At 41.3% G+C, this 27529-nt stretch overlaps 1 protein-coding gene across 8 annotated transcripts in view; it reads right to left on the minus strand.

Moving 5' to 3' along the window:
• Positions 1-27529, minus strand: part of GARNL3 (GTPase activating Rap/RanGAP domain like 3) — a 215880-nt gene that overhangs the window by 17995 nt on the left and 170356 nt on the right. For all 8 annotated transcript variants that reach the window (XM_071216986.1, XM_058302888.1, XM_058302887.2 and 5 more), the window contains 9 exons: positions 26052-26167; positions 24153-24257; positions 22977-23051; positions 19045-19156; positions 14413-14511; positions 13947-14063; positions 12773-12948; positions 9250-9408; positions 6199-6265 (listed from right to left, as the gene is read on the minus strand). In XM_071216986.1, coding sequence (XP_071073087.1) covers positions 6199-6265; positions 9250-9408; positions 12773-12948; positions 13947-14063; positions 14413-14511; positions 19045-19156; positions 22977-23051; positions 24153-24257; positions 26052-26167 — 1026 coding nt within the window. The remainder of the gene's footprint in view (positions 1-6198; positions 6266-9249; positions 9409-12772; positions 12949-13946; positions 14064-14412; positions 14512-19044; positions 19157-22976; positions 23052-24152; positions 24258-26051; positions 26168-27529) is intronic.

Raw genomic sequence — 27529 nt, forward strand, 5'->3', positions numbered from 1 at the left:
TGAGAGCAGAAAGGCTGTGGAAGCCAGAGGTGCTTACCAAGGCCTGCACGCAATGTAGGGCAAGCATGGTGGCAGCAGCAACAGTAGGAGGCTGTATTGACAGCGGCCCATTGCCTGTCAGTAAACCCCAGGAACAGGCATCTCTCTCTCCCTGTAAAATCTTGGAAGAATCTCTGCCCTACTGGGGGCTTGGGGATAACTTTGATGTGACCACTATGCCTTGCAAACAGTTATCTTACTATCTTATAATTGTTTAAGAGCTACTGAGAAAGAAACTAAATAGGCTCTCAGATGTTTTTTTCTTGCTACAGTGGATTCCCTAGGGAAGAAAAAAAAAAGTATCTTCACTATCAAACTAATGACCTTGCTTCCTGAGAAAATGAACACCCAGGAGAGAATGCCTATGACCTCCCATTATGGCTTCTATCCCTCACCTGCCTCTGTGTCGACATTCTGCTTCCTGGTCTGTTACATGTCCCACTCTAAGGGATGGCTAATCCTCTTTCCTCTTTCACCTACTCTAGGACATTCATTGCTCTAGCAATTCTCCCTTCTGTCCAGCACCAGCAGTTTCCCGTCTATTGGGTCTTTCCTGACAGTTTTGCAAATATGCTTTTTATTCTACCTTTTAAATACTGCAAAATCCTTTTGACCTCTCTTTCTCCTCTGGCTATTGTACCCTCCCTTTCTTTTCTTTCTTTTTTTCCCCTTAAAGCAAAAGGCTTTGAAAGAGTACTCTCTGCCTCTAATTTCTAGCCTCCCATCCTCTACTGACCTAAGCAATCAGGCTTTTGCTTCCACCACTTCTCCAAAGTCTCGGCTCTTATCCTAATAACCTTCACCTTGATAAATTCATGAATAAATTTTCACACTTGGTCTCAAATTTGAGGCATTCAATCTATCTGAGGTATAGGACATAGCTGATCCTTCCCCTCCTCCTTAAGCACTGGCTTTCAGGACCCCACACCCTCCTGATTTTCCTTCTGTCTTTCTGGCCACTCCTCCACAGTCTCCTTTGCTGGTTCCTCCTGCCTCCCTACTCACTTGCTAATCTCTTTAGTCTCTAATGACACCCAGCTAGACCTCTCCCTGTGAGCTCCAGGCTTTAACATCCATCACTCACTATCTCCACTGACATGTCCAAAAGGTACTCTTGATCTTATCCCTCCAATTTCCTCTTCCCAAAGGTTCCCTATCTCCTCTTCCAGTGCTTATGCTGAAAATAATGGAGTTTTCCTTTCCTTCTCTTTCTCTCACACCCCACATTTGATTATTCAGAAAATTACCTTGGTTCTTATATTGAAAATATATATACAATCTGACCACTTTTTAGTACATCCACTGCTATCGTTCTAGTCCAACTCCTGCCATCTCTCATTAGATTAGTGCGGTGGCTTCTTAACTGGTCTCTTTGCCCTTTGACCCTTCAGTTTATTCTCCACACAGCAGCCAGGAGTGATTCTAAACATAAGTCAGTTCATGTTGCCCCTTTGCTCAAAATCCTCTATTTGCTTACCAGAGTAAAACCCAAAGGCTTTTCATCTACCAAGCCCTACATGAACCTGATTCTCTTTTCTGATCTCGTTCTCAACCATTCACACCCTCACTCTGTTGTGGCCACACTGGTCATATTGGGGTCACCGTGAACATACCAGAATGTTTCCTTCTCGAGGTCTTTACACTTGCTGTTGTCTTTGCCTGGAATACTTGTTCCCTAGATATCATGTCTTGTTCCTTCACTTCCTTCAGGTCTTTTCTCAGGTCTCATCTTCCTAGTGAGACTATCCCTTTTCACTGGATCTAACTGGCAATCTGCATTTCCCACCCTTGACCAATCCCCATTCCTCTTCCCTGATTTATTTTCCTTTTTGCACTTATCAGCATTTAACATACTAAATCTTTTTCTTATTTGTCTACCTGACCCTTTAAAATGTAAACTCCTTGAGGGAAGGGATTTGGTTTATTTCCTTCACTACTGAATCCCCAGGGCCCAGCGGGTACTCAGTAAATATTTGTTGAATGAATGAATGACTCTTCTACCTCCACCCCAACTGAGGAGGGAGTTTCTCAAGGCCCAAGTCCCTTACATATAGCTCCTCACCACTCCCCGTCTCACTGCAGCTCCCACCAGGGAAAAGTAAACTGCTGTTGGATTTGAGCTAGAAAAGACCTGGGCTCTCTGAGCACAGAGCATCCAGGACTGTGGGGGATGTCTCTGTATGTGCCTAGGGAGGCCAGATCCAGCCTCCGCCTGTCTGAGTGTGGAGATGCCCACCTTAGAAAAAGGCCATAAGGGTGTGGATGAGGAGGTGCTTGGCAGTGACCAGTTCAGAGGCCCATCCACTACATTTTCTAATTCAGTAAGCCCAGGGCTCCAACATGATCCCAGGGAATTAGAGTTCTCCTCTTCATAACTAATACTGGTGGTCTCTACACCTGATGAATGGAAACTAAAAATCAGATTAAACTTGATATAGAAAAGTAAGCAATGGCATATCTCTCGAACCCCAGAGCTGTGAAGCATATTCACATGCCATGTGCTTGTTTCCATGCCTGGCTCTCCCCTAAGCCGTAAGCTCACTGAGGTCCCTTACAGTGCCTTTCACTATTGTGACTCTAAGAACTAAAGTATGCCTGATCCAGAGAAGGTCCTCCATTCACTGTGGTTAAAAAGGACAGACTGGGGGAGGGGAGTGGGGATGTGGGCAAGAGGCAGAGTTTTCAGAATGAGCTCAGAGTTCATGACCTTTACTTTTGATTTTTTTCCCTCAACCAGCTGGTAGAGAACAAGGATGACAGATACAATTTCTAATTTAAAAATACATTTCTCTGGGAAGTGGCTGTAGCTTAATCAATCGGGCTCCCGCCTACCATATGGGTGGCCCTGGGTTTGCATTCCAGGGACTCCTTGTGAAGGCAGAAGAGCTGACAGCCCATGCCCCACAGAGAGCTGATGGACCACATCCCGCAGAGAGCTGGTGCAGCAAGATGATGCAACAAAGGGAGACAAGCAGACACAGAAGAATGCACAGCGAATGGACAGAGAGCAGACAGCAAAATAAGCCGCAAGGGTGGGGGGGGCATAAATAAATAAAAATAAATCTTTTAGAAAAAACCACCATTTCTCTGGGAAAAAAAAAAAAGCCTCTTTCGACATATAGAAATGTCTGTGGTCTTATGAAGTAAATTTTGTATTCTCATCTGGAAGTCATCTGGAAGTTAATATTTAGTGAGGTTAAAGACAGTCACATTGAGAATGAATGGTACTCGTGAGCTTTTCTAGTTTCCCTTGTGTGATGATCTTTCAAATATTATTAGCAAACACAGCGCTCACATTTACTATTTGTATTAAAGGTGAATGATTACTGGATGCCAAGGTCACAGTCAAGTTTTCTTTGCTTTCCCCCCTCTCCTATCTTCCTTCCTTTTTTTCCAGCAGGTAAGAACTGATCTTGGTATTTAAGGCAGGAATTAATTACAAGAAAATGAGAGTGGCATACTGATTGATATCACCCTCCCAAAAGTTTATCTTCTGAATTAATTTTTTCTCACATAACATATAACTGGAAGTCACAATCTCTATTATAAGACCTTTTCATCTTTAACATATTTGAGATAAAAACTCCTATATAAAACTCTGAGTTCTGAGAAGTTTTAAACTTTCTTTTATTTTAATAAAAAGAACTGAAATGATATAAAAGTCAGCTTCAAATTTTGGAGGGAGCAAAATCATTCTACAGCACCTTGTTGGAAAGGGCATTTATTGTACAAGTGTCTGTGACCAAGACGATGACGTGAAATGAGTAAAATGCAGTAAGCACTGTGTGCATGTGTATGAAAGTTATAGAAGTGACCTAAGAAAATTTTGGGAAAAGACACCTGGTACTTCTGAGGTGGTTCACCAGATACCTGTCAATCTACTGGGAGAAAGAGGAAGACAGAAAACTAAAGACAGTTTCCTTGTCCAATGAAATGGGAAGAACTGGCATGCTTGGCCAAAGACTGAGGCAGGTTTGGGAACCCATGGGATTTCCACCCACTTGGTATCTAAAGTACAGGGATTGCTTTCTGACAGTTGGTGGATCTGTGAAAACAGACAGAATGATCGTGTCAGGAGATGAAATCAGAGCCTGGAGCCAGGAAATGATTAAAGTTAGGGGAAACGTTACTCCTGAAGAAGAGCTCCATGAGAAGACAAGGCCAAGAGAAGCACACCTGGTATAGGGCATTGGCTCACTCCTGCCTGCTGGAACCGAATAAGTAACGTAGCTTTTTCAAGTCCATAAACTTCAAATCTGTTATAGAATCAATGTCACTCACATGTTTCCACTCTCCTTTTCGTTTTGGGACTAATTCTCTCATTCTAAAAACCTGTTCTATTCTTCCATTCTAACTTCTCTCCCACCTAAAATCCCTCCCACCCTATCAAGCTGGTGAAATTTTAAAAAATCTACATCAGTTCTTTTTTAAGGAAGTACTGGGGATTTAACCCAGGACCATGTACACATGAAGTAGATGCTCAACCACTTATATCAGTTTTTAAAATAATTCTGCCACCAGATTTCTTATGGACTTTTCAATGAAGTAAAAAGACCACCCACTAAGGAGATGACATCTTATGGACCTGACTTCACACATGGGGCCAATGCTCCCCTTGCTCCTGTAAACCTTGGGATGGAGGTCAGCAGCAGCAGTGGCCTGGCTGTCTGAGGACTGGCATTCAGGGACCACGCCAGAGGGTGGGCAGCGTTTCCTATTCCTGCTACCTTGTATGCGGGGCCCTTCTCATTAAATGGGCCATTAAAGACCATTGTTTTAGGATGGTTTAGACAGAGAAAATAACCCAAAGAGCAATTTATTGATGAAATGGTTCCCTCCTTATGACTACCTTTATTCCCCATAAAATCTCAAGTTTTGAAAGATGATGTCTTTCAAACAAATTGCTTTATTGATAATTAAAACTTTCTATATTTAATCAAATACTAATCAAAATATTTGACCCATGTGATATGGATCACGACTCTAAACTGATACAATTCCAGACTGAAGAAATAGGTTCTATTGTTTTTTACTGTGCAGCCTTGACTCAGGAAAATCTCTTACTCTGTTAGCCTTAAAAAAAAAAAAAAAAACAAAAAAAAAAACCGGGAAAAGGACTTTGGCCCAGTGGTTAGGGCGTCCGTCTACCACATGGGAGGCCCGCGGTTCAAGCCCCGGGCCTCCTTGACCTGTGTGGAGCTGGCCCATGCGCAGTGCTGATGCGCGCAAGGAGTGCCCTGCCACACAGGGGTGTCCCCCGCGTAGGGGAGCCCCACGCGCAAGGAGTGCACCCATAAGGAGAGCCGCCCAGCGCGAAAGAGGGAGCAGCCTGCCGAGGAATGGCGCCGCCCACACTTCCCGTGCTGCTGACGACAACAGAGGTGGACAAAGAAACAAGATGCAGCAAAAAGACACAGAAAACAGACAACCGGGGGAAGGGAGGGGAATTAAATAAATAAAAATAAATCTTAAAAAAAAAAAAAAACCCAAATCAACAAAAATCCTTTTATTGAAGTATAATATTAATAGCTTTTAAAATGTGAAAAATCCTTAAGGGCTCTTTTTAATATCATTTGGTCTGCCCAATACCCACCCTGCCACCTAACCTAAGCTAACCCAACTGAGGCCTGGCTATGGCAGGTTGAGGCTGATTTCATTAATACCTAAGAAAATACTGAAAAGTAAAATAGCAACCATGGTTTTGGGTGCTTTTGTTAAGAAAGCCCCAGTTGCAGACCCTGGCTCTGCTGCTTACCACCTGCATGACCTTGAAAGTGGCAGTTCACCTCTCCAGGCTGTTGCCTTATCTCTAAACTAAGAATAATAACAGCACCTGCTCAAGGCCATCCTGAGAATCAAATGAGACAATGACTATAACATTCTGAGCACAACACTTGGCACAGAGTAAGAGCTCCCTAAATGGAAGCCATCATATTCTGGAGATAGCACCATGTGACAACTCACAAAGAGGTCTGGAGAGAAATTGGGACTTTCAGGGTGGGTGTCAGGTAGGGATGCATTTTTTAGATGCTCCTTGGAGGGCAATTAGGGGTACAGGAAGGATGCATCAGATAAAGCTAAGGGTAAGCCCCTTTAAACTGTCCAGAAAAAGAACAGCCCATTTTAGCAAATAAAGATGAAAACAAATTCTTAACTTACAGTTGTAACACAATAGCAGACCAGCTTCTCCATCTTCATACACATCAATAGCTGCAACAAAATTAACCTGCAATGATAATGGGCAATGATAGTGGGCAGGCTGGATACTGACACTATTAAAAGACTTTTCAAGTTGTGAATGCATGACAGTGGCCTTTGGTCCTCCATAAACTCAGGTGCTGTGGAGTCATTTCTACCTCACCAGTGCCCATGATACCACAATATACTGTAGGTATGTCAGAGGAGAAATGACTCTTTTCTTTCTCCACTGGGGCTTTCACACTGTCTTTTCAAACCTTTTGAGAACTATTCCCAGCTTCTCTCCTCTATTAAAATGCCTTATACTTATACAGAGTGCTCCAGTTCACAAAGCATATTTGTGTGGGTTATTTCATTTTACCTCGCATTAACCCTGGAAAGTAGAAGGTATCATTCCTATTCTACAGATGACAAAAGTGAGACTCAGAGAGGTGAAGTCACTTATTCAAGCCCCACCACTGTTAAGTGCTAAAGCCAATATTTGAACTGGGTCTCTGGTTCATTTCCTACTTGACCTGATGATGTCCTTGATCTTTCTTGATTTTTTCAAACTCTGATCCTCTAAAATCTCCTGCTCCTTTCACTTCTTCACTTGTATTCTCAACCCATATTGTCTGGCTGCTGTTGCCATACCATTAGGGACACTGCCCTCTCCAAGCTCAACAAAAATTGCTTCACCCTGAAACTAAAGGCCTTTGGCTATTGCTCATCTACTCCCTCCAATTCTCCACAGCCTCTGATAGATGGTATTTACTCCCCCTTCAGATTATTCTTCCATTTCTTGGTTCTTTTTTAGAAAAATATCCACTTGTATAGCTTCACCATGCTCAAAATTCCTAAATTTAAGCACTTAGGCACACATTCTCCTTGGAGCTCCAGTCCATATTTCTAGTCTTTTTGTTCTCTCAATGTACAATGGATTCCATCTAAGCCATTAAAATGCAGGAGGCAGTGTGGAGGAGTAGAAAAGAGCACAGACTCTGGTCAGACAGATCTGAGTTAAAATCCTGGCTATACCATTTACTCCTGTGTGGTTTGTAATAAATGGCTTAACCTCTAGTGTCAGGTCTTCATCTGTAAAACTGGAATAATTATGTACTTACTTCAGTGATTTGTAAAATGAGAATTCGATGAAACAAGGCAAAGATTTTAGTATAGGGCCTGATGCAGAATGAGCACTCAGTAAAGGCTATTATCTCTCATACAGCTAGTTTCCCTTATAAATTTTCTCCTTTTTGTTAGCAAACTATCTACAAAGTTTCAGGGGTCCCACCCTCTCCTTATCCTTGTCCAGAAGCATCCTCTTTCCAATGTCTCTCAGATTCCTTTTGAGCCCTCTGGCCGCTGGCCCAGGTAGTCTTCTGTTGGCCTGTCTCCAGCCCCCTTCCAGGCTCTCAACTGCCTCTAGGTCAGCACTGTGCTCCTCCCACACCTCCTCCACTTAGCCAACCCTCCTCTTCACTGTTTTCACCAAAATGCAGTGAAATCCCCACTGGCATCCTCAGCCAGGGCCACTGCTTTGGCTCTGGTTCCCCAGGCCTAGCTGAGAGAGATAGCCACTGTCAGTTTAGCATTCCGACTTCTCATGTGATTCTGGGCTAAGCTCCCAGTGAAGACCTGTTGGGTTCTGGGCAGATGATGAGGATGGGGATTTGAGTACAGGAAATAAGTGAGATCTAGATCTAATTACTAAGTCTGCAGTTCCTTTTAGAGGAGACCTTTGTTTAGGGAGTCAGGCCAATGCTGGCTGCTAGAGCTGGGCAGTAGTCACAGTAGCCCTGTTGGTAAAACTACCTTGAGGTCGAGTTCCAGAACGCCACTTGAGGGCTCCTTAAATGTTTCCTGTATTGAGCTAGGATTGTCTTAGACCCTGAAGTAGGGCTGACGCCTGAAAATGGGGAATCAAGGGGATTTAGCAGAGAAGAGAGGAGGAATGGGGACAGGAAATTAGGTCAGCCCAATAAACACTTGTGCCTGGTATAAAGCAAGCAAGGAGAAATTTAATTTGAATTAAACTGAAATCCCCAATGACTCTAGGTTGTGTCAAACTCTTTCTTTCCTGACTCCACTGTAGTCGGTGCCTGTGCTGCACAGGAACATTTTGGTAAAAAAAAAAAAACTTGTCCCATTCCCACAGGGTTTGTTTCTGATTAGCTGTTGTAAAACACATTGTTCATTAACTTTTCCTTTTCTCTAGAGCTTATCTCCCCAATTAGATAGTAAATTCCTTGCAAAGACAAGTAACTATGTCTGATTGAATACATATACAGGCTCAACAAACATTTATCCGCTGCTAGTTTACTTAAGCAGGTGCTATGCATACTGGTCACTCTAACCCATTTAAGAGCTTTTAAAAAAACAAAACAAAACATTTTTCCCTTAGGGAAAAACTCTACCTTTTTAAAAAAAAAAGCACATCAAAGAAAGAAAAATTTGTAACTGTTCCTCCACAGCTTTCGGGAAAACAAATACACAGTCAACAGGAAAACTTGTTTTTAATCCAATTTTTCCTGAACCTTCACATATCTTAAGAGAAAAGAAAGTCCATAAACATTCCAATGAATTACCAGGATATTAAATATAAATAAGTAGTAATAATCACCACATGAAAGAAGTTTGATAAAGTGATTTTTCTCACTTTAGTCTTAGAAAACCAGTTGCCAGGGAAAGGATCAATTGGACTAAGACCTTCTTCTCCCAAAATTCCCATGTATTTAGGTATTTATATTTAGCTTTCTGACTCTTCTCTTTTTTTTTCAGAAAGATGGAATGGCAGAGTGAGATCAGGAAAAACTGAATGACACAATGGGACAGTTAAATTATATTAGATTGAACCATTTTGACCTAAAAAATGGCAACTTCATGGTTCAGCCTAAATAGCATATCACATATAGTGATATGATAAATAGGACATAGTAGTAAAGAAATCCTAGTCAGGGTATCACAAAGTTAGAAATTACAACATATCCTAGTCTTCTTTGATTCCCCTTGCACCTTTAAAGGTCAACTTACCCTGTTGGCCTCCACATGGTGCAGCCTGAAGGCCTCCCCTGTGCTCTCATTTACCACATCAAATTGGTGTCGATAAGCTACGCAGATGAGATTATCGCTCTCTTCAGTTGGCCCATCCACTAAGGTCATCACTGCAGGAGAATCGGACAGACAGATCTCCTGTGTGAATGACAATGACATAGGAGAAAGGGGTTAGGACACAAAGCAGCCAGCTTCCTGCCAACCTCCTATTGTCCAGTACACCATCCCCGCTTGCCTCCAACCAGAAAACGGATGCCCTCCCCAGGCTCCTGCAGAGACCAGTGCATGCAGGTAAGTAGGGCCAGGGATAATGTAGACTTCTCCCTTCCATGACCTGTTCTCAAGACTCAAACCTCTGTCCACTGAAAAGGATAGAGACCAGGAACCAAGTATACAAAATTGATCCAAAGGTAAGGTCTATTTTAGCTTTAGATAGTCTAGTCCTGCCTTGTGATTTAACAACAACAACAACAACAATAGGTAACCTTTAAATGGATTGTTTATCTTTTTATTTTCAAGATATAGGAGTTCTTTATATATGCAGGTTATAAGTCTCCTATCCCTTATATGGTTACCAAATATTTTCTCCCATTGTGTAGGCTCTCTTTTCACTTTCTTTTTTTTTTTTTTTAAGATTTTATTTATTTATTTAATTCCCCCCTTTCCCCCGGTTGTCTGTTCTCTGTGTCTATTTGCTGCGTCTTGTTTCTTTGTCCGCTTCTGTTGTCGTCAGCAGCACGGAAAGTGTGGGCGGCGCCATTCCTGGGCAGGCTGCACTTTCTTTTGTGCTGGGCGGCTCTCCTTACGGGGCGCACTTCTTGCGCATGGGGCTCCTCAACACGGGGGACACCCCTGCGTGGCAGGGCACTCCTTGCGCGCATCAGCACTGCGCATGGGCCAGCTCCACACAGCTCCACACGGGTCCGTGGTTCAAACCCCGGGCCTCCCATGTGGTAGACGGACGCCCTAACCACTGGGCCAAGTCCGTTTCCCTCTTCTCACTTCCTTGACAAACTCCTTTGAGGTGCAGAATGCTTTAATTTTGAGGAGGTCCCATTTATCTATTTGTTCTTTTGCTGCTTGTGCTTTTGGTGTGAAGTAATAACAGGAGTTAAAAATGCTTTTTGACCTGAATCAAGGGGGAAATGGAAAGGACAAATGAATTTATATGGCTATGAGTCTCCAAAAAAGAGCCGGGAGGTTATCAGAGGGGTTGCCCTTATGCACGCCTCAGCAGAGTCCCAGAGACAGATAAAGTAGATACAACCCCAGGTATTGGTTCTTCTGAGGGCTACAGAGACCCACAGGTTCTATGGTCATGGCAGATGGAGTTCAGTGCCATGTCAGTTGGCTCTTCCTTGGAGTTTGTGTTTCTGTGTGATGGAGCTGGACTCAGATGTGATCTTTTTTCACAAGCCTTTCCTGTTACTTTACCAGAATTGTAGTTAGTGCTGGGGTTTAATATATACCCAGGGGACCTGAATCTCTGGACTGACCATATGATAGCCAGGCCCTGAGCCTCAACAGACTTCAGATCCTACAGTCTGGTTTATTGGACTTACCCCCCATAGCTAACATTGAGTTGAAGAAGGTCAGCCACCACATCAGGGAGCCAAGAGTGCCTACAACTGAAAGCAGGAGGATTGCATCCAGCATCCATGTGGAATCTAAGCCCCCTCTTGATATAGATGTGGAGTGGACACAACCAATCCAAGGTCCACAGGATGGAGGAATAGAATATGGATTAGAGTGGACTTACTGATATTCTATTCATGAACTACTGTGACTAGTAATCGAAGAAAATGTGGCATTGGTGTGGAGAAAGTGGCCATGGTGGCTGCTGGGTGTGGGGAATGGGAGGAAGAGATGAGATGTGGAGGCGTTTTTGGGACTTGGAGCTGTCCTGGGTGGTGCTGCAGGGACAATTACCAGACACTGTATGTCCTCCCATGGCCCACTGGATGGAACGTGGGAGAGTGTGGGCTATGATGTGGACCACTGACCATGAGGTGCAATGATGCTCAGAGATGTATTCACCAAATGCAATGAATGTCTCATGATGATGGAGGAGAATGTTGCTATGGGGGGAGGAATGGGGTGAAGGGGGTGGGGGGTAAATGGGGACCTCATATTTTTTGAATGTAATATTAAAAAAATGAATAAAGACCAAAAAACAAAAAACCCAATAATAGGTAACCTTGTTAAGCACTTATCACATACCAGGCACAGCTCTCAGTGAATCCTTATAACAACCTTATCTAGTACAGATGGTGATTATTCTGTTTTGCAGAAAAGAAAACAGGCTCAAAGGTTTATATGTGGTAGGGCCAAGGTGTAAATTCAGCAAATCTGATTTCAAGGCACATAAACTTAACTGTTAATCTGTCTGTTCCCCTCAAACTGAATATTAGCATAAATTGATATACTAAATTCAGGAGGCTTTAACTACAGGCAAAAACAATTTCTTGACTCACCCGCAGGCAGACTCCACCTTAGTGTTCACTATTTGACATGTTTCACACCTTAATATATCAGAGTTTTAAAAAAGATAATAGGTGGGAAGAGGGAAGATCATGGAAGGAACTCAACCCTGTTCTGGAACCCTTGAGCAGGCTTCTCTTCAAGGTACTACCTCAATCTATTGACAAATCCTGCTGATGAAGGGGGCAGGGCAGCTTTGCCGACTGCTTTTTCACCTTCACTGCTACCAAAGCCACGATCATCTCTTGCTAGAACCTTGCATTATCCTCCTAGCAGGTCCTTATTTCCACTCTTGGCTCCTTTTGCTCTCTTCCACACAGTACCCAATCACCTTTTTATAACACAACATTTCTCTGGCTCAAACCTGCCAATGGCTTCCCACTTCACTCAGTCAAAGCCAAAATCCTTGCAATGGCCTTCAGGGTTGGAAAGAATCTGATTCCAGTACTCTCTGCCTCATTGCCTGTTCACTCTGCTCCAGCTACCTCATCCTCTTGACTGTGCTTCAAATAGGGCCTCGAAGCCCTTGACTAGCTGCTCTTTCTGCCTGGAATTCTCTTTCTCCAGAGAGCCTCATCACTCATTCTCCTATTTCTTTTGGGTCTCTGCTCAAAGAACGTTTTCAGAGAGGGCTTTCCAGCATAGCCTTTTAAAATAGACACCACTCCATTATTCTTGTTCCCTTACCCTACTTTATTTTTTATCCTCAGTACTTATTTCTGCCTGCTATCATATATTTATATGCTTATTTCTGTTATCCGTCTATTTCCACAAAAGAAGAGACTTTGCTTTGTTCACAGTTATATCCCTAATACCTAGAATGCACCTAGAATAGCATCATTGGATGAGCTGGGCAGAGTAGGGGAAAGCCATTTGCCTTTGTCTTCCAGGGGAAACTAGAAGGTTTCCCCTTGGTTACCAAACAGTGGGACAACCCCAAGGGATGACAAACTCTAGGTGCAAAGAGAGTCTGCCTCATGACAGTTGGTCAGGAGAGAAGCGATTTGAAGAGAAAACCTACCCTGATATACTGGAATTCTTCAACAGGTGACTCCAACAGGGGAGATAACAATGAGATGCTGGTTATCCCACTTGGCTTGTTATGTTTCCTTGTGATCAGAAGCAGTTTATTCCGAATTGCAACAATGATTCTCAGCTCTCTGCTATGGTGAGTATTAATGGCATATAAGTGGCAGCCTGGGAAGAGAAATAAATGATACTGAGCAGATGACAAAGGGGTTTGGAAGTCCCCGGGCTTTGATAACACGTAACAACCTTGGAAATTAAGCATAATCCATTGAATGAGGAGGGAGGGGAGAACCATAAATTAACTAAGAATGTTTCTGTCACCAGGCAGAAGGGGGGGTTTGGAATAAAAATTAGGTGGAGTTACAGAAAAACTAGGAAAGTCTTCTCTATACGCTAGAGTTTGTGAACTGAGCTTCATAACTTCTGCATGATAGGAATTAAATTGAAGGGTAATCAGAGTTCCAGAAACCAAAGTCTATAAAACGCTCTTTACTCACAGATTTTTGCCAATGGTGCCTCAGCTCACCTCTAAAACTTGTTAGGCCAGGTCTAGAATTTCCTCTAGTCCTCAACATGTTTTTCTTTTTCTCTTTTTAAAGATTTATTTTTTATTTATCCCCCCCCACACACCCCTGCCCCCTTATCTGCTCTCTGTGTCCATGCACTGTGTGTTCTTCTGTGTCTGCTTGCATTCTTGTCAAGCGGCACTGGAAATCTGTGTCTCTTTTTGTTACATCATCTTGCTGCATCAGCTTTCCGTGTGTGCAATGCCACTCCTGGGCAGGCTGCACTTTTTTCACGTGGGGTGGCCTTGCAGGGTGCACTCCTTGCACGTGGCGCTCCCCTATGCAGGGGACACCCCTATGTGGCACGGCACTCCTTGTGTGCATCAGCACTGCATGTGGGCCAGCTTACCACATGGGTTAGGGGGCCCATGTGGTAGGCGGACATTCTATCAGTTGAGCCAAATCCACTTCCCTCAACATGTTTTTCTATCTTTCAAGCTTCTCTTCAGGAAATAGTGATGCTATTTTTGTGATGCTTCCAAGTAAAAACAAACCAGTAAGATAAAATTCCTCTCATTTTTTATTTCCAGTAAAACATGACAAGTCTAAGAAAAAAAAATTAAGTGAACAGAGGCCACCAAATATGAAGAATCAAGTCACCTTTTGTTTTCTCAAGCTTATTTTCTCTGCAGTCATACTTGCTCTTCACAGTCTGTTTCCCCTCGATGCCCTTTTGCACAGTACTTAGCCTGAAGACAAAGAGGCGGGCATCTTTTCCTGGTGAGATAAAAAAGATGGAGGAGGAAATTAAGATAGAAAAGCTAAATGACCTAGAAGGCTGAAAGGGCAGACTATGCAGGGAAAACAACTGCTAGCGGAATCATGATAGGAGGTGTCCCAGACACCTTTTACCTAACATCATCTTTACCTAACAGTTCAAGATGACCCCTGCCCCCAGCCTCTCTTCTGTCTCCATTGTCCCTCCCCAGGGAATAAGTGGGCATCAGGAAAAGATGCAGCTTGCATGGTATATGTAGTCAGTCCCATGTGACCTTCAGTGTCCACCTGCAGAAGGCTACATGCCTTCCTACCTCCCAGAGCATGCCACACAGAAGAGGAATACCACCTTTGTCTGCTCTGAGGATAAGAAGGTCCAGAGTCTCAAGCACATGCATCTGCTTCACGGGCAGAGTTTTGTCAAACACCAGCACTGATGGAAGGTCATCTGAAAAGGAAACCTAGTTACCCAACACTGTAACCATGCCCATGTTTTTTCCTTAGTGCTAATAAAATGTGCCTGTAGGTAGTTTTAGAACCCCAGGTCTCTCTAGGCAAGAAAGGAAGTTGCTTCTAGAGCTTTCCTAAATTCTATGCAACAAGTTCAAGCATTAATCTCTTCTCAACTCAGGGAGAAGTACAGATATTTTCTTCCCAAAGGCATTCAGAAGTCTATACAGTGAACATAGCAGCAAGGGCTCACAAACAATATTCTTCTCAATGTTCATTAAAGAAAAAGAAAAACCTCTCATTCCCAGTTATTACTGGGGTTATACTGAAGGACTGAACACCAGGTGAAAAAAAAAGAATAAGATCAGCCATTTCTCTTAAATATTTTCTTATTTTTATGCAGTATTTGAAATTGCATCACATCTTAGGTAATTTTGTATATTTTTCATGAAAGCAAAATTAAAAATTCCTTTCCATGTTTAAAATAAATACAATTCTAACATATCCTATGTCTCTATCAGTAGTAGTTTGTCTATAGATTTTCAGTATTTCTCCATGTAGGAATAAGAAATCTCCTCTTTAAGCAAAAACAAGTAAATCAGACTGGAAGAAAATGGTCAATTAAATCGTTCAAATAACAGGATAAAACCCCAGCTCTAAGTGGAAATGCTCAGGAATATTTCAGGTAAATGGATGATTAAAGACCTAGGATTTGTTTTTAAGCTTACATATTGGGCTTTTAAAATTGGGAGCAATTACTTTGCTCCTGGGGGACCCTAGAACATGGGGTGGGGGTGGGGGGATAAAAGATTTATTAAGGCTGCGCCACAAGTAAAAGGATCTGTTCCGAACTTGATGTAGAACTGAGGCAAAGTAGAGATGCCCAGGGATGATGTAGACATTGCAAGAAGAGAGTTGGTGATCTCATTTTTGATCTGCACATTGGTCTTCAAGTGCTCTGCTGTGGGTTTGGGTTTGTTTGTCTAGTTATAATTTAAGTACAAGGGGCTCTCAGGATCTTGCCTCTTTCAGAAATCTAAGTCTGAATGGAAATTCATCCATCCCTGGATGATACCCAAAAGGGACAAGACCTTCTATTATCAGGATTAATGACCTTCTCAGTGGGGAAGAGATCTTCTCCTCCTATAGCAGACTTGTGAGTGCTCTGGATTGTCAGAGCACAGATCTTTTTGACTCAGGGCTAGTCTGAGGTTTCCCTTAATTACTGGGGCTAATGTAAATTTTGTGATAACCCATCAACCACTTTCCTACCTCCTCTACCCCAGACCTTCATAAAAAGAAATCAATCATCAGGGTCTTTGTACTTCTGCTGGGGAAAGTCTTAATGTTTCAAAACACATGGTCACTCCAGTATACATCATCATATTTGGCTAAATAACTATGATAATTTCCATTTGTGGGATAACAATAACAGCAGCAACAGCAGGGAAAATACACTGAGGGCACACTATGCACCAGATCCTAATGTTAAGTGTTTCACATGTTGTTTAATTTAAATGTTCCAATGACCCTATTAGGTAGAAACTTTTATTATTCCCATTTCGCAAATGAGGAACCTAAGGCACAGAGGCATTAATAATTTGTCCAAGGTCACACCTTGAGCATGTGGAACCCAGGTCTGTGCAAGGACAAAGTCTGTGCCCTTAATCAGTGCTACAGCATAAAAGCAGCACCATATCCCTCTGGACTGATGGAGTGACCACAGAAGCAACAGTACTGTGAAGAATTAGGAAGTGACAGAAGTACTTCGCTTAACATTTAAAAGAAAAGTATGCTGTATGCCAGACCATGTGTAGAGTAAATTAGCATCTATTCTCCCTGAAATCTTTCTCAGATGGCTGAACATGTTTCTACACAGCACAAGAAGTAGAGGCAGGAGGTAAGGATATGAGAAAGTGACATGTGGATCCCCATGATTGTTTCCTAGCATTTTTTTCCCCTGCTTGTAATCTTTTTATGAAGAAACCAATCATCTTTTAGAACCTGCCTTTCTGTTACTTTACAACCAAAACAAATGGTTTTTACATATTGAATCACTATTTTGTCTCCCTTTAGAGTAAGTTTTGCTACACTTGGAATACAAAGGACCTTGACTTTTGAAAAGGACCTTGAAAGGAGTAGACCATGGAGTGGGTAAATCTAATGAAATTAAGGAGAAGCTAATGGGATAGAGTAGAACTCAGTCTGAAATCAAATGGAGAGATTCATTCATGATTAAATGTAGATAAGAAAAAGGTAAACAAAGAAATAAGAGAATTATGGCTTAAAAGCAGAACAACGAATACAAAGAAACCCTCAGGTTTCAAACAGGGAAGCATCCCTATATAATCAGGACCTGAAAAAGTAGTCTGAAAAATAAATTTAATCTGTAAGGTGCACATGGCTACTGCCTATGTAAAGCTAACTTCAAATCTGGAAGAAAAGATTTTCCTGAAGAATAGAAATAATCCTTATATATCTGTATTTCAGAAAGCAAGATGATAATCTTAGTTTGGATTTTACATTAACTCAACTCAAATAGAATTTTCTTCTGTTTTTAGGCCATCCTTACAAATAGATACTATGAAGCATATTTTCTCCTTTCCCAAAAGGAAGGCAGGTAAAATTTAACACTCTTTTAATCGCAACATTTTTCATAATTATTTGCCCATGATTATATTTTTGGAAGTCTGTTTAAAATAAAGACAAAAACATTGGTAGAGTTTAGTTGAATTTTAATTAAAAAATGTAACTGGCTTAGTGGAAAGAACATGCGACTAAAATCATATCTGGGTCTTAGTTTCAGATGGGCCACTAATCAGCTGTGTAACCTTGGGCAAGTCATATTAGTTCTTTTTTTTTTTAATATTTATTTTTTAATAGATTTTTAAAAGATACATAGATCATACAAAATGTTATATTAAACATATCAGTTCTTTAGGCCTCAGTTTCTTCATCTCTAAAACTAAGAGACTAGACTGAAAATCTAAGGTCCAATTTTGTTTAAGTATTTTTATAAATTATTTTATTTGGATGTACCTTTAGCAAAAAATCTAAGTTCATAGAGACACAGTAAAAATAACAGCTGCCATTAAATAAGTTATTACTATGTGCCCGACACTGTTCTAAGCACTTAACATAGATAACTTTATTTAATCCCCACAATCCCTCTTGGTAGCTATTATCCCCATTTTATTTATTTCATTTGTTTTTATTATGAACTATTCTTCAGGCACTTAAAAAAATTATTTGCACTTTAGAGAAACCTGAGGCCTAGAGAGGATAGGTAATTTTTCCATTAAAGTTATTCTAATTGCTTTGTAGTTAAAATATTAAATATTGCATTTAAATTCTGGATTTATGGATTTTGAATTATCTGCCTTTCATTAACTTAGTTATATATGCAATTATGTTATGGACACACAATTAAAACATATATAAAAAAATAACAGATAATGTCAGAATCCAGTCCATTATAAAGCACAGTCCACCTCTCTCATCACACTACAAGAGGCACCTAGCACGTAGCCCAGCACACAGCACGTACTAGTGCATGCACCCAGTAAGAGTCTAAGGGAGGGAGTAAAGGTCATTGTTGAAGGGAAGGAGGATACTGTGGAGTTTTAGGTCATTTTGTCACTCTCACAGTAGTGGCTTTTGGTATTCTCATAAATATCACTATGATAACCAGAGACTGGGCAGAGTTGCTTCTGTGCAGTCTGGGAAAGTACCTTTGGACGATGATGACTCTATGCCTCTGAAGCCCCAAGGAGACTTGTTGCCAGTATTTAGCATTCATTAGGAATGTGGAATAATCCAAAGGGCCTCCCTGCTAGAAGGGTCCACACAGTCCTCGAGGCTAAATCCTGTTTGAAGTTGAACTAAATCCTGTTTGAAGTCAACAGTATCCTTGTCAAGGGCACGTCCAAACTGATGCCTGATCTGTGGTGACAGGGAACTATCTCCCCAGGCAGGCTGACCTACTTGCCTGGTAGGTCTGTCAGAAAGTTTGATTTTATATTGAGTAGAAATTTGTCTCCCTGTCAAAATCTTTTTATTTCTATTAATAATCAAACATGGATTTTCTAAGATTCTTATTGTTTGTTTTGGATATCAAGTTTTGAATCAGGATTTAATATTTTAAAAAAGGCTTCAAGAGAGAGCATTTCCCTGAAACATTGGCTCTAAGTAATAATGGTCTTGTAATTTAAGTTAAAGTTTTAGTCACGGTTAAGTATTGCCTGAAAAAGGAGATCCTTTTTGCAGGTCATTTGATTTCTACAGTCTAATCAGACATTTGCGGAAAGGAAGAACTATCACTCAGGGCTCACACTCCAGCTTGCTTGGTTCAGAATATAATCTCTCTGCTTGTCTTGAAAACAAGAGGTGAATTTTATAAGAAAATGAAACTGCTAACCTCACTGCTGAAGACACATTTATGGTCTAAAGGAAGTTGGTTTGTTGTTACCCATCTTAGAAATTCTACAAGTTACACAAATAAAGACATTTGTAGGAGCAGCTACTCACTAACCATCCACTAGCAAGACGCCGGCATCAGTGGAAACCAGCAAGGCCTGGCCCCAGGGATCTGCACACACGGCTTCGTGAGGGAAATTACTGCAGAAACACTGGGGCTCCCAAGGCTGCGAGGCAATACAAGCATCGGAAAATAAGTGCACCAGAAAAAATACACTGCGGCCTATCAAATGGAAATGTACAGTAAAATGACTGAAACAGTAACACAGATAACCCTGTGGGAGCAGAGCCACTCCAAACCCTGGTAGCAAAATGGGGAAAGGACTGTTACACCTTTCTTAAGAAGAAAAGTCTCCTTTCAAATATGCATGCAATAGGAAATGAATAAATTCACAAATTTCTGGTACAATGACCTGTTTCTACATTGTTATAATGTTCTTCGGGGGAAATCAATGTGTTGGTAACTTTTTCTACGCAAACATATTTCTTGAACATCTGGAAATTGGGCCAATTGGGCCTACTTTTGGGGGAATTCACATTAGCTCATCATGAAGGAAATCCCACATAATTCTATTAAAAAGTCAGATTCCTGTGTTGCTGATTCAGGAAAAATTATTAAACTATACATAAAGCAAAAGATTGATATTGTCTTAAGATGAAAATGTTTATTGACCCATTTAAGGCTATAAATCTTAAAGAAAAATATAACATTTGCTTGTATAAAATGGCAACCTCTGCCAATGAAACTACTCACATTCTCCCTGTGTGACATGCTCATACTGTGTGAACTTTCCCCTTGAGTCTTACTTTCATTTACTTCAGGCTTAAAGAGTTGCTCTCCCTCACAACTGCCCCAGTGCTGTGTGTGGATGTGTGCAGCTGGCAGGCCACTGTCATATCAGAATTGTGGACATTTTCAACATAATCTTTAACTTTCTTCCATAATACCTGGCTCAGCTGCAAAGGACAAAGGAAGTTTTTGGAGATTCTGAGGAACAAGTTGAGATTTTCACTCTCAGACACAACAGCCTTTGATATGTCCCACCCAGGATTATATAAGAGTCTGTGTGTGCATGAGCAGGTGTGTCTTTATGCAAAGTAGAGGCTCAGGTTCTAAGGACCACCTTCAAGGGTGTCATCAGGGCTGAGTCTAAATACTGTATGTATTATTGCTATCTTAGAAAAGTATGCTCTCCCTTTAAGAAACCCATAAGCCTCAACAAGAATACTTTAATTGCTAAAATGCAGCTTGTACTGTTCTGAAAAGATCACCCAAAGAATGTGAAAACATTTTATAAATTTGAAAGAAGACTCTACAAGTGCAGGTCATTAATTCAAATGGCATTTCCTCAAAAAGATTTCTGGCAATTCTGAGTTTGTGATTTATAGCAAGAGGACATGAAGAAGCAAAGCCATTATGAATGCCAATCAGGAGACAGACATAGACATCAGAGCACTAGGTGACACAAAGACAGAACGACCAACTCCTAACAAATGTTCTCTGACCAAAGCATGCCATTTTAGAACACTTATGTAGAACAGAGGTTCCTAATCCAGAAGATCCAACACCCTATGAGGATGCCTGGATGTCTGAAGGAGGTCTAGGAAACCTCTGAAATTGTATTCAAAGTGCTGTGTGTATGTGTCATTTGTACATTTTAATGGGGCAGGGGGTGGGGGTCCAATTGCTTTCATGGGTCCACAGAGGGGCCAGTGACTGACTCAGTGACCTCTGAGGAACCACTGAATGTCAGTGTATGAAGCATTAGCAATCTGGCCTCACACAGGATCTGGTTGGAGATTTGATGGCATTGCCATTGCACTACACCAAGGGGCCTGGTACAGATCCTTTAGGGTAAGAATGTGGTCTCCAGGCCTTTCTGCCTAAGTATAGGACTCTTCAATGGCTCCCTTTAAGAACATAGCTCACAAAATGATGGATGCTTAGGAGGTGGGCAAAGCCAAATTCTTTTGAAATAGAAAATTCTTGGGAACAGCATGGGACTTTGGCCTCTGTAGAGACATCTACACAGCAGCCCGTAATGTTCTCTAGAGGAGCATTTCTCCAAGGATGGTCTGTGGCCCATTGGTAGACTATGAAGTGATCCAAAAAGTACAAGCTCTTTCTCTGATGTTCACTGGTAAATAAGTTACAGTTCCACAGACTTTTGTTTTTATATACATTTAAGAGCTTCTTATTAAGAATGTAATTAAATCTTACTGGAATTTGGTACTTATAAAGTACTTGGCAACACTGAAAATTCTTACTACATGCATGAAAAAGCAGTTAGTGGAATTTTTGTGATCTTTGGAAAGGATGCTTTGCCATCAATCATGTCTGAAGTTGCTTGTAGTTTTTAGCAAAAATTATATATATGTATTTTAATTTAAAATAGGATTGAACCTGGGATCTCGTATATGCGAAGCAGGCGCTCAACCACTGAGCTACACCTGCTCCCCTATATATTTTATTTATTTTTTTCAGAGGTACTGGAGATTGAACCCAAGACCTTGTGGAAAGCAGGCACTCAGCCACTGAGCTACATCCACTTCCCTCCCCTATATTTTTAATTTATCATTTTCCTGGAACCAGACTTGAAAGTATGAAAGTTCTGCAATTCAAATACAAATCATCCATACCTTTATCACTGAACTGAATATACACATAATTCTTTTATTCTTATGATGGATACTTCTTTAGTGATATGCTGCCTATGATTTTGTTTCATTTAAATAACTTGTAGGGGAGCAGACTTGGCTCAATGGAAGAGCATCCGCCTACCACATGGGAGGTCCACGGTTCAAACCCAGGGCCTCCTTGACCCATGTGGAGCTGGCCCACATGCAGTGCTGATGCGCACAAGGAGTGCTGTGCCATGCAGGGGTGTCCCCCGCGTAGGGGAGCCCCACGCATAAGAAGTGCGCTCCGTAAGGAGAGCCACCCAGTGTGAAAGAAAGTCCAGTCTGCCCAGGAGTGGGGCCGCACACACGGAAAGCTGGTGCAGCAAGATGATGCAACAAAAAGAGTCACAGATTCCCAGTGCCACTAACAAGAATACAAGCGGATACAGAACAACACACAGAGAATGGACACAGAGAACAGACAGCTGGGGCGGGTGGGTGAAGAAAGGGAGAGAAATAAATAAAAATAAAATCTTAAAAACAAAACAAAACTTGTATATATCCTGAACATAGACATAATTACTAGATTATTTAAAGAATATAAGGTGTTGTTTTACAATTCAAAATCATGTGTATAAGTTTGTATTGCAACTTGTTTGTATTTTTCTTCTTCTATTTTTGATTAGAACCTAGATCTTTTTCCATGGAAAGTAGAAACAAGGAGTAGATAGGCCACAGAATTTTTTTTGGTTGGCTGAGTAAACTATAGATTAAGCAGTAGTTTTTCAACTGTGGTCCTTTGACCAACAGATCAGCATCACCTAGCAACTTGTTAGAAATGCAAATTCTCAGTCTCCACCCCAGACTTACTGAACCAGAAACTCTGGGGATGATTCCAATATACAGTAAAGTTTGAGAAGCACTACTCTAGAGCCTTACTGTACAAAGCATGGTCTGTGGGCAGCGGCACAGGCATCACATGAAAGCTCGTTAGAAATGTAGATGCTTGACCCCATCCCAGACCTACTGAATCAGAATATGCATTTGACCAAGATGTCCAGGTGTTGTATGCACATAAAGCTTGAGAAGCACTGCTGAATCTAGCCTGCCCGATCAGTTCTGCTCCATTTAAGCATGCAAAGGCACGTGCACACTATGGAAATAAGAGGAGGTTCTCACTATAAGTCTACCTGACTTTATCTGAGGCTTTGCCTGAGGACTCTGCAGTAAACAAGTTTTCTTCCTCCTGCCCAACCAACCTCTTTCCAAGGCACTATGATCTTTCTGCTTTGAGTCAGTAGCATTCCCTCTTCTACAAAGGATAAAGGACACTGGCAGTTCAACTTGAAAGCATTATCAACTCACCTCTTTTTTACAGATCCCGGAAGTTGCCAAGCTTGATGGAGCATCTCCTCTCACAATGGATTTCAGTTTTAGTGCCTTAGCAGAAGAGAGATCTCTTTTAGAATTTATCAGACAGTAAAAGAACAACAGGATAAAAAACTATGATTTGAAAAAGAAAGAAAAATAAAAGAGCAGGAGTAATTTCAGAATAATTTTCAGTTTCCTACCTGCTTTATTATTTAAGATAAGGAATGAAGTCAGCTGGATATGTTGAAGCCCTAATTATAGTGTCCCAGTCCAGATTACCTCCAAATGCAGACTATCATTTCAGTTGATCAATGTATCAGTACAGTGATTTCCAAACTGTGGAAACACTGAAAAAATACAGATTCCCAGGTCCCTCCTCAAACTGGATTGAGTCAGAATCTTTGGAAGTAGGGTAGGATATCTTTAAACAAAGAGCAGTGTTTGAAAATGTCTGTAATACTGCACTGATTTGCGAGAAAGTTATCTTTGCCTTTAAGATTTCCTGCCTCACAGGACTTTCCTTCTTTCACCTGCCTTGCTTAGCCATCTGCTTTCGGATAAGAACATTATCTGCAGCTAGCAGTATTCCTCCTTCTTTCTACTGAGATGTGGGCAAGGCAGGAAGCTGTGTCACCTCTGGAAACTGAGAAATACTAGTGTCACATAGGAGCAAGGCAACTGGAGAGTGATTTAATGTGTAAGTCTGGAATAAGGTGATGACTGGAAAACACCTAATTGTGACGACTGCCTCCATGTGGTAGCGTGGAGATTCGGGTCTTCTGTGAATGATGCTGCTGCTTTGGGCTTACTCCTGCTAGGGAGGAGTTCAACGTGCTTTTCTCACATTGGCTCCCCACTCCTCCAAAAATTCCCAGGAGGCAGTCAAGTGGTATACACTCCCCTGACAAAAGGGAGTCCAGATCTGGACACTACGGCCTCTGGTTCGAGTCAGTAGCATGAACTCTTCTGCAGAGTGCTTTTCTCTCATTCACACCTGCAGAGGACTATACCTACATGGTTATTAAGAATCACACTCAGTAATCCTAGGGGAAATTACAGAGCTCCTACAAAAAGTATGCAAACAAAATTCTTTGCAGGTGGGCCATCTGGTTTAGATGGGATTCACAACTACATGTTTAGCAAAACAAAAAGTTTCAGGATAAAACCCACCTGTCCTATTCTTACAAACTCTGCCTGGCGGGCCTCCTCTTTCTTTCGTGCGGACCTGGGTGATTCTGGTAAGACATCACTAAAAGATCGTCTATTAAGCATGTTCTAAAAAAGAAAAAAAAGTTAGGAGTTCCAAAAATGGTTGACAAGTGTCATCCTCTGGCTTTTTTTTTTTTAAGATTTATTTATCCCCTCACCCCCACCCCTGTTGGTTTGTACTTGCTATCTGCTTTGTGTCTCCTCTTCATTTTAGGAGGCACTGGGAACAAAACCTGGGAGCTCCTATGTGGGAGCTCCACTTGAACCACTTCTGTTCCCTGCTTGTTATGTCTCTCATTGTGTTTCCTCGTTGTGTCCCCTTGTGGCATCATCTTGTTGCACAGGTCCAGGGATGCCATTCTCATAGAGTGGCGCCTCCTGAAATTGTGCAACTCTGTCACCCTGTGGGTAACCTTGGGCAAATTAATTTTTGAGTCTGTTTCTTTGTGAGGCTAATTCCTCTCCTAAGTGTGTAGTAAGGATTAAATGAGGTAATGCATATAAGACACTTGGCATATACTCAGTAATTGTTAGTTCTCATCCAAACCAAGAGAATGACATATACTCATTCAATCGGCAAGCATTTATTGAGGACCTACTACTCAGCCAAACTCGGGAAATCTGATAGACACAGTGTCCTTGTGGAGCAGAGTATAAAGAGGAAGACAAATTAAGTAACTAATTGCATAATTATGATGTGATAATTTTTATCAAGGAGAAATACGAGGGCCATGAGAACAGTTAACAGAAAGACTTGGCTTCAAATGGGGTCAGGGATGGCCTGTGTAAGGCAATGATGCTTCAGATGCTTGGTACCCTTTCTGTATCCTCTCTATATCCTTCTATGGCCTTAGGGAAAAAAAGGAATTGGCAGATTACAGATTATGGGTTGCTCTCTAGGCCCTGGGGTTAGTCTGGCCCAGTCCTTGCCAGTAGTTAGGGTATACCGACCAGTCAGAAGTCAAGGGGTACCTACAGAATGGTGGTGGTCACTGTGCTCATTTTACTATCCTACCTTTTCCCCGGGCAAATACCTGAAACCTGGCGTTATGTTTATTTACACATATCTTTAGCAATTATTTTTACTGAAGTTTATGAATTCACAGATTCTAGGGTGGCTCCTCATTTGTTGTATGTTTCTTTGCTAAATAAGGAAAACGTTTTTAAACAATGATAGTTTTCCTTTGAATCAGAGTCCCTGACAGCTGGTGATTTCACACTGAGTCTGGAAGCCTGGAAAAAGCACACGTGCCCCTTGAGGCAATGAGTTTCTCAAGGGAGGTGCTGTGTCTGATCAATGTGGATTTACCTCAGGCTTGGATGTGTCTAGCACAAAGAGGATTTTCAAGTAAATGTAAAAGCTTATTTCAGTGCCTGAATATGGGGCTAGTCAGTAAAACTCCTTTCTAAACTTGAGAAAGTACCCCGTCGTTCTTTACAATGCCCATTTTTGCTTACCTACAAACTCCATGGCACTGGCAATGTTGAGTAGTATCACCAAGGACAGCCAACCCAAAAAAGCACTCTTCAATGCTCCAGGGACTGCTGATCTACACTATGCCTTCAGCCTGCACCTCAATTTCCACAGTGAACAGAAAATCACATTTCTTTATTTGGACACTCAACATTCCTCTTTATTGTGGTAAAAATGTGAGCATGCCAGCCATGGTGGCTTCAGTACAGTCTTGACAGCAAGGATAAAGGTAGCTCCTATATTTTCTAATTAGAAACTCACAATACAGTCTTGACAGCAAGGATAAAGGTAGCTCCTATATTTTCTAATTAGAAACTCATTGCTAGGCCATGTGTTCTCAACTCAGACCCCATGAGAAGGAAAAAGACCATGGACTCAAGGTTTACCTTATGCAAATCTGGCATCAGATCCTGGTACAAAGATCGAATCAACATATCCAGAGTACGCCGGCGTTTCTGAGCAAATGTTGGGGTTTCCAAAGTGGCTTTTTCACCATTAATTACTAAAGCAAGTTATAAAGGGAATTCAAACATTAACATGCTATTATAGAATGATCATCTACATTTCTTACAAAGGACATTTCTTACAGTGAATGCTACCTACTTTCCTAACACTGGTATTACCTCAGTGGTACACTTTCTTATGGAAGAATGCTTAAAAACTCTCTAAATTTCTCCATCAGATTCATATAGTCCATAGGTATATCTATTTTATCTTTCCTATTGGACTGTAAGCTTCCTGAGCAAAGGTTATATCTAATTACCTGAACACCTCTTTAGCTGTATACCCAATCATCGACCTACCCCCTCCCCACACATTCTATCCATTCATGCATCCATCTAAGCATCCACCCAACACTTGGGGCCCAAATTACCAAGATGCCAGTCAACAGAGATTATATATATAGTTGCTACATTTTGTTAGAAAAAATAGTAATTGCCTAGGTAGAGTCCTCGGAGTCTTGGCCTAATGGCAGTTTATTCTAGAAAAGAATTGGGTTTTAGTGGTATACAAATATTACGTGCCGATAGTGGATTGTCCAGTTATATACTACAGCACAGAACAGGAAGTGTGCAATAGAGATTAGGAGCTTGTAGTCAAGATAGCTATGGACATTTGAATTCAAGCTCTGCTGCTAGCTGTGTATTTTTAGGAAAATTATCTTCGTGGGGGTCTAAGTTTTCTATCTTAAAAATGGGCATAGCCATATTTCCTTGTAGGGTTATTATAAGAATTTAAATGGGATAATACATATAAAGAGTTAGTACAGTGCTTGACACATGGCATTGAATAAATGTTAACTATTAATTTTCTTACACAGGGGACCAAAAGAAGCAGTGTTTCGACTGAAAAATGGAATTTCTTGAGGACAGTCCTTTCCTAGATAGGGGGCACGTTGAGCTTGTTTGTGGAAAAACATCTCTTAAGGAATATAAACTACACATGGCTATTATTTTCTCTAAATTCTGTGATTGGGAATTTTTTGTTTGAGGATTTTCTCCCATTACTACCCCAGAAAAATCCATTTAAAATGTCTTGTTTTGTCTGTATAAAGGGGAAAAAGTCAAGATCTTTGTTGGAATATCATTTCCTAGTCATTATTTAGTAGTCTTTACCTTGTCTACTCCTTCCTTCCTACTAAATCCACTTTGGAATTCAAAGCAGCCTCTGATTCCTCGGTCTCTACCTATTATTTCAGTTCATCAATCCTTCCTGGTCTCCTTTCCTTCCTGGCCCCATACTCCATCACGTTAATATACTCTCACTACAACCTTCAGTTCCTTTGGCCCCTTCTTCTGCTATATCTCCCAACTTTATAGATCAACTGAACCCTTCATTTCACTTGACCCTGAGCCTCTCAGGG

The sequence above is a fragment of the Dasypus novemcinctus genome, chromosome 8 (genome assembly GCF_030445035.2).
Source record: "Dasypus novemcinctus isolate mDasNov1 chromosome 8, mDasNov1.1.hap2, whole genome shotgun sequence".
In the NCBI taxonomy this organism is placed as follows: domain Eukaryota; kingdom Metazoa; phylum Chordata; class Mammalia; order Cingulata; family Dasypodidae; genus Dasypus; species Dasypus novemcinctus.